Here is a 13,324-nt window from a genome sequence, read left to right on the forward strand (position 1 = left end):
TCAGTCTCAGGGACAGCTAGGCGTTAACAGGTTGAATGGAGGAAATGGGAATCATTTAAGGTGAGGGGCATTTTTAATGAGTTTGCTCAGAAATTGATTTTCCACTGTAATCTTTTATTTATATGCGGCAGGCGGCGTGTCCCCTGCAGAGTGAGGGTCAGCTCTCAGAGCTCCCTGTCAAGGCCCCCGCTCGTTCAAACAACACCCCAAAGTCCAGGGAAAATGGTATTCTAGCTAAGGCAAATATTGTCCTGTCTTGGCTTAAGGGGCGAAAAAGCTGTTTGTTCTAAAAAACTCAATCTTTACTTTTTTTCCCTCAGCCTTTAAGAGGAAAACGTTTACGAGGGGAACGGTGTCCTGAAAGATTATTTTTAAGTTAAAAGTGTGTTAAACTCCTTAATTAATATTGATCAGAGGCATTTAATCATCATGAGAGGTTTTGGTAAAATTTTTATTTTGCCAATTTAAAAATATATGATTTGCACTGAATTTATTTTCGACAAAGGTAACCTGAATATTTGTACTTCAATTTTAAAGATTTATTTGATCAAACCAAGAAGTGTCAGGTAGAGTTCTTTATTGGCCCTTAAGTTCTAATAGTTAAATATTATATTATCTAGGAATATTTCACATAAATAAAGTACAGCCAAGCAACAAAGTCAGTTATCTGAATGTAAAGCTTAACTTTGAGAATTTTACAGATACATTTAAAAAGAAATGATCAAAACGCTTCTCATCCGATGTCATAAAGTAATCAAGCCATGCTGTCGTGACCTTTGCTCATAGAGAGTGAGGTGGTAGGGTAAAAAAAAGGTTTAAATAATATTCATAGATATGAGCTTAATTAGCATTAAATGAAGGACATGAGTATGTGTACATTGTAAAAGGTGTGATACGTTTAAGTGTTTGTTTCTTTGATACTTCATGATCATGTTGAGGATAAAAACTAAATTACAAAAGCTGTCCAGTGCATAGAAGAAATGTCTGTTATACTGTACGTATAGTGCTGTATGATATATTTATCACAATCATAAATTAATGCATATATTTCTTCATTATATTTATTATAAAGAATATTTTTATTGAGTTTTCAACAATAGTACAGAGAAATAATCACAGGCGCACACGAAATAAGGAGAGAGAAGATATATTTATATTTATTATAATCATAAATTAACATCACATTTGAACACAATTTTACCGGCCCTTATTCTACTAACAAGTTTGAATCAATATGTTCAGTTTTTCAGGATTATTTGACATGTTCAATTAAATTCACATTTTTCACTTATTGAATAATTTTAAGTTAAAAGGTGTCATGTTAATATGATCTTTCATTGTGTTTCAATAAAGCAAAGCCTCTGCGTGTGTCTGTCTTCAGCCTCTGGTTCTGAGGCCTTTTACCCAGACTCTCACAGGCATCACTTTGTGCCTTCATGCAGCTGCAGAAGTTAGTAAAGGATTCTTCTGCCACCTAGTGGCAAAAGTTCTGACTACAGACTTGTAACATTTTTGTGTTGTGGGTATAAAATAAGCACTAACACGTTTTATTTAAATTATTTTTTAGCATCTAGGGACAGAATTAAATGTTTGTTAAACAAATATATTCATTCAACTAGTATATTCTTCCTCTGTTATAAGCAGTGACATGTAAGACTGCTTTTGAATATTTAGTTTGTGCTTATATGAGCCATTTCTAGATGGATTAGTGAGGGTCATCCGATCATCCTAGGAAAACAAACATTGCAGCATACCACGGATATTGTCAATCAATCATTGGTGTAAATCAGAGAGGATTTAGAAGTCGGTATATCCTATTGAGACTGAAAAATAAGTGTAAGGCAGGCTGGCCACTAAATTCAGGAGATTCTGTGAAAATGCTGAGCTTCAATAGTCAGCCAGTTTGTTAACAGTGATCAAAAATACTTTTCTTTTCTCTCTTCTTTCGGTCTTTGTGTGAAATGTTCTGTTTGCTTATTGTTGTGATGAGAGTCTTACTTCTTACTTTGAAACAAACATTCGCTGGCATCATAAACATGACTTTGACCTTTACTTAGAGCATGCATAAGAGACCATATAATGGCCGTTTGTGATTGCAATAACCTGCTGACAATTTAATAAAAATATAGATTTTTATTACATATTTATTTCTTCATCGCCTTGTAAACTTGTCTTACCATCTTCATGAAAAGTTGCAGTCCTCCGTCTTCACATGCACTCTATCTAACTCTCCTTCACTGCATGTGTCTTCAAACCTTTTCCACCCATGTTCAAGTACTTCTGATTTCATGCAGAGTTTCCCTGATTGGAGAATTTCTCTCAGTTTTATCTTTGAGGTGCTGGTGAGGTGTACTCTTTCACTGGTGATGGAGACATGAGGCACGATGCAGGGGCTTCTTTTATACGTTTCATCCAGCAGGTGGCAGACTGAGATGACTTGTTGAACATTTTCCCCTACCACACTTCTTTTTCAATTTTAAAACCATTTACTTTCAAATTATGTTTTTATTGTAAGATGTATTTATATTTAATATATTCAGGGTGATTTCCTGTCTCATATAATATACATATATATTTGATCATGTATTTTATTTTTAAAATCTGTAAAAAGCTCATGCGATTTAGAGTTTGAAAAGACAAAATTGTAACTTCAACACGTCACTAAAATGATCCCAATTGAATTGTTGGCCCTTAAGTTTACATAGTTTATCAAAAAAAACATGTATGAATGGATGAATTGATGCCTTATATTTCTTCAAGGGAGCTCCTTCTGTTATCAATAATCACAACATGTATTTCAATAGACACATTATATGAATGTACACAGACATACAAACAAATGTTCATATTTATTATTTCATTAATCTTCAACAAGCAAGAAAATAGACTCCTTTCTTCCAGAAATAATAAATATACAATATTTATTTATGAACAAAATGCACAATTTACAAAAGTGGCAACTGAGAGCTCCACCTCCTACAAAGCTGACTGTTTGCATTGAACTCATTAATCTCACCGTTATAATTAGTATCTTCTATTCTCATTATGACTGTCAGTATTATTTCTCTCTACAGTATTAACATTTTTATTTGGTAGATTATTCCACCACACAAACTCTTCAAAGTTACAGGTCTTCATTGTGTTTGTTATTATATTATAATACTTTCATGAGGTTCCCCAACTCCTCCCTTTTAAGTCCCACACAGTCTTCTTGTTGCTTGATTCATGGCTGTGAGCTTATTCCACACAATTTGAGATACGTTTATAAAGACTTTTTGCAGACTGGTACTTGTTCCTTCCTATTGGCGATGGCCGACAGCAGGGTCATCCTACATAAGAATGTCTTCCTCTGGCTGAAAAAAAACATTCATCTGTCTCTTTCCTGCATGTGCTGATGGTCATTCATTGCCTATCAGGTACATTGCACTGCTCTGGTACCGAGGCAGAAGTGTCTCAAGTTTTTGTCATTGAGATAAAGCTGTCTTCTGGTCAGGAGGTGAACAGCATGTGTGAAAGCAGCCAGGCTAAAATACAGGACAGTGTGACTGTGCTGTGGACTGAGGCTGGCTGTGCCGAGCTGGGGTTAGGCGGGGTGGAGGAAGCTGGACTGGGATGGCGCTCTGTAGTGAAGATCTCCACCTGTCTGCGCTGCTCCTGATGGGTCAGCGGAGGCTCCACTGTCACGTAACCATTGATTATCCTCACAGTAGGTGGTGGAGTAGTGCTGGATAAGAAAACAAGAAATCCAGGTTACTAAAAGTATCTTCATTCAATTGCTTTATTCCATACATTAAAGGGGCTATGTGTAACTTTTTACATGTATAAATCGTTTTTTATCGCCCATTAATAAGTGAACGGTTAACTGATGTGAAAAAGTAGATGTTCACTGTCTGTCTGTGTTGCCTGTATAAAAAGTTTCCCCGGGTCGTATTTTCCGCGAAAGCTCCAGAAAGTAACATTTCATGCATGTTCTCAACGTCCTCCTCACTCCGCTCCGCTTACAGAGATCAACAATGAAATGAAATGAAATGAAATGAAACAAAGACCACTTCCTGGAGGCACTGATCGCACTATTTGACTAAACATATTTTGTTCCTCTTTCTAGTCTTAGACAAGCACACACTACAAGATTTGGGAATAAAGGGGCATCAGTCACTACAGAATGGCATCATGATAATCCTGTGTACAAGACAGAGCATATGTCACCTCAGTTTGACCTGCATGACCTCCCGTGATGTCATGGTAAAGCATATGTTTACAAAACTGTTACTACTATTACTACAAGTAATGCTAAGCTTCTCAGTGTTTAAAAAAAGAAGGCTCAGCACTTTGTCACTGGATTTTGAAAAGTGCTCTGTAAATAAAGGTTGTGATTATTATAACATGCCTGGGTGAGAGAACAGTAGGGGAGATGTATAAACATGGTTTGTGTTGTCTTTACAAAAGAACTGGACATCAGATAGTACCTGTTCATTCATCAGATGTATGCCAGCTAATGTTAGCCACAGTCGCTACAATTGTTACCATTTCTTGGAAACACAGTCACAATTTCATTAGACTTCTCTCTCTCTTTGGATACTAGGGTCTGGCTTTGAAAGTACTGATGTAATCACCAAGATTTTCAATCAAACATGACCGATATTATCTGGAAGGAGAAGTGAAGGGCTGGATCTGTCAATCCCTCACATTACTTAAATATCTGGGCCAACATCAATACTAACCAAGGTCCTAAACCATGTGATTGTAGGGAGTGATGAATGAAGTATAAATCAACCCTAAAGTCCTGTATTCTAAGCCAAGCCCAAGTTCCTTTGTGAAAAGTGAACTGATCATATTGGCTACCTGTCTCCAATTCGAACCCATAGGTCGCTGAATAGGCGGGGTCTCCCATGGCCGCCGCGGTGGGCTTTGTGAGGACGTTTGTGTCGGCCGAATTCCTCCAGCTGGCTCAGGCTGTCAGGGAGCAGCAAGTGAGGCAGCTCCTCGTCTCCAAGGCCAGGCATGTCCTCTGGTTCCCCCAGCTCAATCTCCGTCTCTGGTGGAGTGGTTAGCCAGCTGCTGGGAGATGCTGCGAATGTTTCTGAGATCTCCTCTCTTCCCCCTTTGGGTTTTTCAGTTGGTTTAGTCCTAAAGCAGAAAAAGAATATTGGGTAAATTAGTAAATTAAAGATACAATATGTAGAATTTCTACACTGAAAATATCTTAACTAACTAAATAATGACTAATCATATGTTATATGTTGTTGAGTACTTGAATTACCTGAAACAACCAAACTTAAAGAAATATTTAATAGGACGTGTCTTGCCGCGGCATCGCCATGAAGGAGCCGCATTAACACGCCGAATGTTACATCAAAGACTGCTACACAAGGAAGCGGGAGCTGCTACTGAAAGCTGCCGTACTGTTGCTGCGTGTGCTGTTGTGATAAAAACGTAATGCGAATTATACTTATTTATACATTAGCTCGTCGTTAAACGTATTCTCTTCCTCAGGCCTGTTTCGCCTGTTTGACTTGAGTACGGTCAACACAGAGTTTGTTTTCACCAGAGGTGGTGATGCAGTAGCAGAGAATCACTCCAATGATTCCCGATCAGCCTCAGTGTCATCTTTTCTTATTGTTTTGATTAAGAGCCCTGGGGCAATGGACTTTACATGCTAATAATCTAATCCTCCACTTAAAATACAAGCCCTTTATTTTAACCTTAAAAAGTCTGAAATCAATTTTGACACGTTCACTTCAAGCTTTGACGTATGGATGGAAAACAAGCGTTTCTTGTGTCTCTGAGTTGATTGTATGTGAAACTTTGAGACTGTTTCATGTTTTTAAAGATTTTAAACTGGCTGCCAAACAATGTTATTGTTTGTGGTTTCAGACCACTCTATTGCTTTCCACTTCCAACTCTTGACTTCAATCAAGGACATGAACACCACATAGGACTCCTTGCCCATAAACGCCATATGAGCAGCTTCTAATGCCGCCCCAGCAGGCAGCTTTAGAAGAAGTTGTAACTCTTGTGGCCTTACTTTTTCGTCTAAACTGACATCTGCCCAAAGCAGACCACCCAGAAACACCGGCCTCTCCTCGAAAAAGGAGCTCCTCTTTCTTCCACCCATTACTCATACTTTCTCCTCTCTTGTTCTTTTCCTGTCAATATGGCTCGCATGTGACTTTGTGTTTTAAGGTAGAACATTCAGACAACCTACTCTGTTACACTTTAAAAAGCAGTAAAAGTAATAAAAAAAGAATGTCCTGTATAGATGTACATCTATGAAATCATTTTAACACACATGATGATGATGTGAAAAATCAGAGCATGGATCTTAATCGTTTCCACTGCTAACACATACTTGTTCTTCTCCATAGTCTTCATAAATTCAATGGTCTGCACTTCTACTTTAACAGTCCTGAAAACCATCCTGGTCAGGGTGCTGATAGCTGCAGGCCTGTGGTCCAGCTACTGTTGAGCCAAACCCTGCTTCAGTCTGCTCCGTCTGTCAGTCATGTAATCACTCAAAAAGACCTTTTGCCAATCGGCCCCAGTCTGAGGCTAACAGCTTTCATAAACACCTCTCATTCAACCATCTTGTGGTGTTTTCCCTCTGCTGTCACTTCACCTTGTGTTGGGGAGCTAAACGTGTCGGTGTGCCTGTACACATGTTAGTGTGTGGTCATGTGGTTGTGTGTGGGTGCAGCGTAGGCAAGTGTTTTGTGACCACAGTAAGTCAGTCCACTTGTTACATTTTAAACCAGAACTGTTGGATGAAGTCCCAAACTTTTAAAAACAGGGCGTGGGGAGATGGGCTGCTATGTTTACAGCTTTTCATTCATGAGAAGTTTGTAAAAGCCTCAGCTGAATTGATGGCTAGAGATGTTTTAAAGAGATTCCCCTTGTTTTGCCTCCTTTTTCCATTTCAACCCTGATTCAAGTGGCTTTAGTTACTGTTTTACAGGCCCATGGATTAACCCCCTAGGTGAGAAGGGTGCTGCTCTCTGCCAGGGAATGTTGCTGTACACGCACACTGAGAAATTAAGAGGGATTGTTGAAAGTTTTTATGAGGAAATGCAGTAGGATGTCAAACAAAAGTGTCTCTCCTTAAACTGACTCTACTAACACTGCATGCAAGTGTACTTGTGTGTTTGTGTTGACCGTGGTATTGGTGGCAGCTGAGAACAGGCAGAACCACTTCTGGCAAACCGCCCTTGGCCGGCAGGAGAGAGAAGGAGGGAGGAAAGAGGGGAGGGAGCCAGGGAGGAAGGTGAGGGAGTTGATGTGGTATCAAAGGATTTCTGCATAGCTGAGCTTTATTTGTTGCAGAGCACTATTTTGACCATATCTTGATTGCACTTCAATAAATCTAATGAGATTAACTTGACTCCAGAAGAAGATAGATGTTGACTGGCTGAGTTGTTTCTTTTTTCTCTTTCTCCTGTAGATTAATTGTATGTGTCTTCACACCAGTCAAAATCTTACATTGTACGAGTACTCTTTTACAAAGGCCTTTTTACTAAAACATTATGGTTTAGGTCAGGTTAACGTCTATTTGTAAACCTGACAGGGTAACTGTTGACTGATGACCTGTGCAAAACTAGAATTCTCCAGGACTCATGACTTAGTTACATGGGAATTATGTCTTTGTAAACTAATGTAATTAAATCAGATTACTTTCTGTTATTTTTTGTTGTTACTGCTTACTCACTCTGTGACTGGCTCCTGGTGATCAGAGGGCATGTGGATGATCTCGTAGCCCTCCTGCCTCAGGATGTCCAGCACACTGTGGTTCCCAAGGAAGTGACCTAACAGTAGGCAAAAGCCAAAAGTCATGACATATCTAAGAAGCAAGGAGGTAGTTGTACGCACATCACTTAGGTGCAGGGCAGTGCAAAATCAGCAAGAAGCAAGACAGAGTTCAAACCAGATGTAAGACAGTAATATCTCAACAACTTTTGGCTGGATGGCTTTTAATTTTGTACAAGCATTTATGCTTTCCTGTCCGTGTGATCATGCTTATCCCCTGACTTTTAATATAACTGTACACCACTATCAGGACAAATTCTCAAATTGTAATTTATAACCCTGTTAAATGTAGTAAGGGTTTGGGTGGAGATGGGGTATAGTTTGGGGAACTGTAGGTACTTTGAAGACCAGCCAGGCTACACATTAAAGTGAACTGCAGAGTTGCTATTGCACATGAGGCACATATTCCAGGAGCATGTTGCAGTTGTCTTGGCACAAGCCGGGACCTGTCCTGCAGTCTGTGCAGAAATGACCAATCCTATGATGTTGTGATGAAAAAATTACTTTACTTTTTACTTTTAGTTCTGTGCAACTGTACAGTGAGAAAAAAAATTAGCAAGACATCCAGAGATTTATGCTGCCACATAGGCCCTAAACCATGAAAAGACTGAATTATTAAAGTGACATTTTTATAGCATTTTATAGCAAACATTTGAGTGAATAAGAGAGCTAAGTGACCAGATGCATATAGGAAATAAAGTGGGGGCCCAGTACAAAACCCTGAGGTTCCCCAGTTGGGTTACATTTGTTCAGGTAAAGTCTTGCCAACCTTTGGATGGACTTCCAGTATATTTGGTATAAACAATCAGCTATCCCCTAGGATAAATTGTAACAACTTATATTTAAAAATTTTGACAATTGTTTTTGTATAAACCTGAAAATCAAAACCTAAGATCAACACTTGATATGTCCCAACTCAACAACTCAGAAGCCAACAATATTTTCCCACCAAAGGTGTAGGGACACTATATATTGTGTGAATTACAGTCCTGTTATATAGACTGAAGCACAAAAATGGATTGTGGAGGATCTGAAGGAAAACAGGGGTTGTTCAGAAGCATGTTTGCTCTTCATCTGCAAGGCCCCCTTGTTGCTCCGTAATGACCCCATATTGCCAGCACTCAACCTTACACCTCCACTCCACCCATCTCCCACTTTCCTTCTCCATATGTATGATTCCTTCAGACTAACATCAAACATGTGGGCCTCAGCCTTACACTGATAAAAGCTTTTCTTTATTTCTCCCATCAGCCGATAATCCTGCATGTCACTCAACCAGCAATAAACTGTAATGTAGCCTGACAGCTCCCTTGATTCACACACAACACAGACCCTAACAAAAGAGCTCACATTTTTGCTCACAAATATTCACAAACCTACACATGAAATACTTGCAGACACACAGGTATTCACACACTCACACACCCACACACCTTACTTTTCTTCTGAAGCGTATTAACAGCACATTGACAATATTCACTATTGCTTGTTCTTTGTCAGGGCCCTCTGCACCCACTCTGCTTCTCACCCCTTGCCAATTTTATCATTATAATGTTCCTGATCATTCCTGAAAGTCAAAGAAAGAGGCGCACGGTTTTACACTTACTTGGCAGCAGAGTTCAAAGGCAGTGCTGGGATAGGCTGCAGAGTGAAAGAAGGGTTCTAACAACAAAGTGTTGCCGGGCAAGATCAGATGAGATTACACAGAGGGGAGAGTGAAGTTTTGTGTGGAGGGGGGTGCATAGATTTGTATGTGTGTGTTCCTGTTTTGCCATACAGAAGAAAACTTAGCTGCACGACAGTAGAAGTAAGGTCTTATTCAGTGTCCTTGTTTCTTAAAGAACTTTCTCAGTTGTGTTCCCTACGTAGTGCAACTCCCTCATAACTGCAGACACTGCATCTGTCAATCTCATCTATTTTACCCACTCTCATGAACATGACCCCAAGATGCTTTACGGTAGGTCCTTGCTTGAGGCAGAATTTTCCCAACAGGAAGGAACGGTGCATTGTTTTGTTGGTTTAAACTTCTGTGTCAAATGTATGCCGTAGCAGAGGTTCTTCAGTGCCTCAGGAACCTCTGCCTGCCTCAACCTCTGCTTACTCTTGACCTTAGAAATCTGTCTCCTTATGAATTGACAGTTGGCTATGTTCAGAAATTTGATGATGCACTACACTTTTAAGTGTCACAATAGGATTTGAATTAGTAGTTTTAACTAAATAACCAGTAAATATAAGAATATATAATATTGCTCCTGTCAGGATTAATAACTATGGTGGTAAACTTTTTGTCTAGCCCCATCGTCAGTTCAGAATCAAATATTTTTTAGTGACAAAAATACCCTCAAAATGAATGACATTTGGATCAGCCTAAGCTGCACTATGTGTTAGTGCTGATGACAAATCATAGCATGCTAAAATGCATAATGGATACATTTTTAGCATGTTAGCACTGTCATCGTCAGCATGTTGACATACTGACACTAGCTTTAACTAAAATTTGTCATATCTCTCAAATTATTGAGAATGACATTTTTAACCGGAAACTATTTATTTATTTACTTACTGCAAATTATTTATTTTTACACAGCATGAACAGTAAGAAGTAGAGTTTCATAGTTAATTACCTTTGAAATAAATACTTCTTAAATGTACAAATCCAAAATAGTATCACTTAACAGATACCTGCTGAATTACCAAGAACAAATTCCTCCCCTCTCTTATATCCTTTTCTTTTTTCTTTCATCCCTTTTCCCCAATAAGACACCAGGGCCAAATTCAGCTCATTCTGTGACTGCATGCTGACAGATTCAACAACCCTCAGATCTGTGTCAAGCAACTATTTCATTAACTTCTGCAAACTGGGGGCAGAAAAGAACACCTCCAGTGTGTTCTGCAGGGTGTGAGTCAAGCTGACTGGTAATGAGCTGACTTGATTTCCTCCCCAAGGCTGTCATGCCTGACACTTACACAAAAAGAACATAATCCATGATGGTTTGATCTATGGAATCTAAGTTTACTTCACAACCAGCAGACCGACACATGTTGGGCACACCTGCTGTAAATCTGACATTCTGTAAACATTCAATCTGCTGAGTATTCCTTTCAGTATACCCATTTTTTGTTTGCTGAATGCCGTAAACATGCACCCACTTCTTAAACAACCTACTGTTTACACAAACAAATGGGCCCACAATGCAAACACTGGTGTCCACAGTGTGTCACTAAAAGAAGACATGAGTAAACTACAAACAGCTACAAACACATGTATTCATGTGTGCTCCTTCAAACACACACAAACACGCTGTCTATCTTAAGTCCCATGTTTGAACTAAGATTGAGGGATTTCACAGTTCCTCAATGAGTTGGCACAATTTGTCAAACTTAGAAAAAGTTGTTTTGTTTTTACTTTTTTATCTATCAAACTCTGTATGTTTGTATGTGGATTGTTTGGTACTGTGTGTGTTTTTTTGTTTTGTTGGAGTGACTAGGCACAGAGGTAAAAGCTCTTGCCGTAGCTGATGTGTGTGGAAGGCTGGGCTAGTATGTGGACACTAAACTGTAAGGATCTTCTGAAGCAGAGAGAATCCTGAAGAAACCGTTCCATGATACAATACGATATGATATATAAGGTTACGATCAGGTATGATGCATTTTATTATCCCCTTTGCAAATGTGTCCTAGACAATCCAAAATGAGAGATCAGCTGACTCCTTCTAACTCTTCTACTTCTTGTAGCTCTTGTAGGCTGACTGCACGGGTATACTCTGCAATTCCCTTAAATACTTGGTGCTTTTGTGTGAGAAATTACTTAGGTGCTATTAGCATTAATCTATGTTGTTTCATTTGAAATAAATATAACTTTTAAAAGTTTTTCCGAACTTTGAGAGTAAACATCAGTTGTCTGAGAGTTTCAAATGATCTTGCACAAAGGAAATGATTAAATATATACTATTGTACTATATATTGTATTTTTCTGATTCTTCTTCTAACAGGCTTTAATAGAAATCATCTCTGTGAGGTTAGAAGGCCACAGTCAATTACACTTAACAATGAGAAAGACAAATGTTATTCAAATGTTTTATTTAGCACTCAAACATTGTTTTGATGGTCTGCAGCTGTGAGTTCCTCCTCTTTTCCCATAATGAATGTTTTATGGTTATGTTCAGGCCCTTACTCCGTGCACTTGGTGAAGTTTGGAGAAAGAATGGGGCCTACGTAGTTTTTTGAATAAGTCACAAGTGATTTGAAGCATGACACAGGGTGTGTTTATTTACTTACTTACTTTTAATTGAAACCACAATCTTCCTCTTATTAAAAACAGTTTATTGCCATAATCTAACCGTTTTGCTTGGCTGCACTGTGTTTGCCTTCCATTAACCTCAAACAACCTCTTTATATCTTCTTCAGTTTCTAAAACAACATGACAGATTGTGATTACATGTTCTTTAAAAGACATTGTAGTATGTAAATGCAAATTTTAGTGACTGAGTTATTCAAAGTCTGCTAATATTTTTTTGCAATGAGAACTCTAATGTACTCAAACCATGTTTGCAGCTACTATATATAGCTTCAGTCTATACCATCATTTACATAACTGTCTTAAACTGCAAAGTGATCTGTGGATATGACTCAGAAAGCTGAAACAACCTAGACTTTTTGCAGTGTGCACATTACCTTGCAGGGTGTTTCCCCTCCTGTGTCTCCTAAGAGCACAGTTAATGACCCGGTTACTCCTCTGTTAAATAACCTCTTCCTCCTCATTTCCACTTGCAGTAGCAACTTAATGTTCTTCTTGGTCTCCCTCTGTCTGTCTGTGTTTACTGTAGCCACCTGTCTTTGGCCTATCTTTTTTTTTTTTATCTGTCTGGCTTTCCAGACTTAAAGGGATACTTCATTAGAAACCTGGTAGTATTTTTGAATGGTCGTGCATCCCGCCTTCATTTTCCCCTGAGGGCGGGATGCAAAAGCAGTCTGAAAAGCAGCTTCCAGTGACGCAAAAAAATTATGATTTTTGCGTCATTGGAAGCTGTTGCGGTTAGCGGGGTGAAACTACAACGCTAGTTCCTCATATTTTCGACCACTGAAGCTACAGACCAATCACAGATCAGTGGGTGGGAACTCACTCCCAGAATCTAAACTAAACGTCCGCCATATTGCCTGGAAGCTATGCTAACAAGCTCTATGGAGAAAGCTGATAATGGCTGATAATATATAAAATTATTGTATATAAAATATACATATAGCGGCGAGACGGCTGCTGCGACAGGCCGGTCTTGTGTTTTGGCTGCTTCCGGGGCCACCGCTGGCCGCAACAGCCGAGAAACAAAACCGGCCTGTCGGCAGCAACCGTCTCGGGGCTATATTGCTGGCCGCAACCGGCCGCTGCCAGCTCAGCAGCCGAGACATGATGCCTGCCTGTCCGCGGCTGTGAGGACGAGGAGCCGGGGCCGGCTCGAGCCGGGGCGGACTGGTAGTGTCTGTGCTCTCACTGTTTGTCTATGGACACAGACATAGAGTCTGTTTTCTG

General features: G+C 39.3%; 1 protein-coding gene across 1 annotated transcript in view; it reads right to left on the reverse strand.

Annotated features, from left to right (window-relative positions):
* Positions 1-2,830: 2,830 nt before the first annotated feature.
* trabd2b (TraB domain containing 2B) overlaps positions 2,831-13,324 on the reverse strand; it is a 65,228-nt gene continuing 54,734 nt past the window's right edge. The window contains exons 5-7 of the mRNA XM_061033160.1: positions 7,700-7,796; positions 4,843-5,127; positions 2,831-3,724 (exon numbers count right to left, since the gene is read on the reverse strand). Of these exons, the coding sequence (XP_060889143.1) occupies positions 3,490-3,724; positions 4,843-5,127; positions 7,700-7,796 (617 nt within the window). The 3' untranslated portion in view covers positions 2,831-3,489. The remainder of the gene's footprint in view (positions 3,725-4,842; positions 5,128-7,699; positions 7,797-13,324) is intronic.

Source organism: Labrus mixtus, chromosome 3, assembly GCF_963584025.1.
Source record: "Labrus mixtus chromosome 3, fLabMix1.1, whole genome shotgun sequence".
Classification (NCBI taxonomy): domain Eukaryota; kingdom Metazoa; phylum Chordata; class Actinopteri; order Labriformes; family Labridae; genus Labrus; species Labrus mixtus.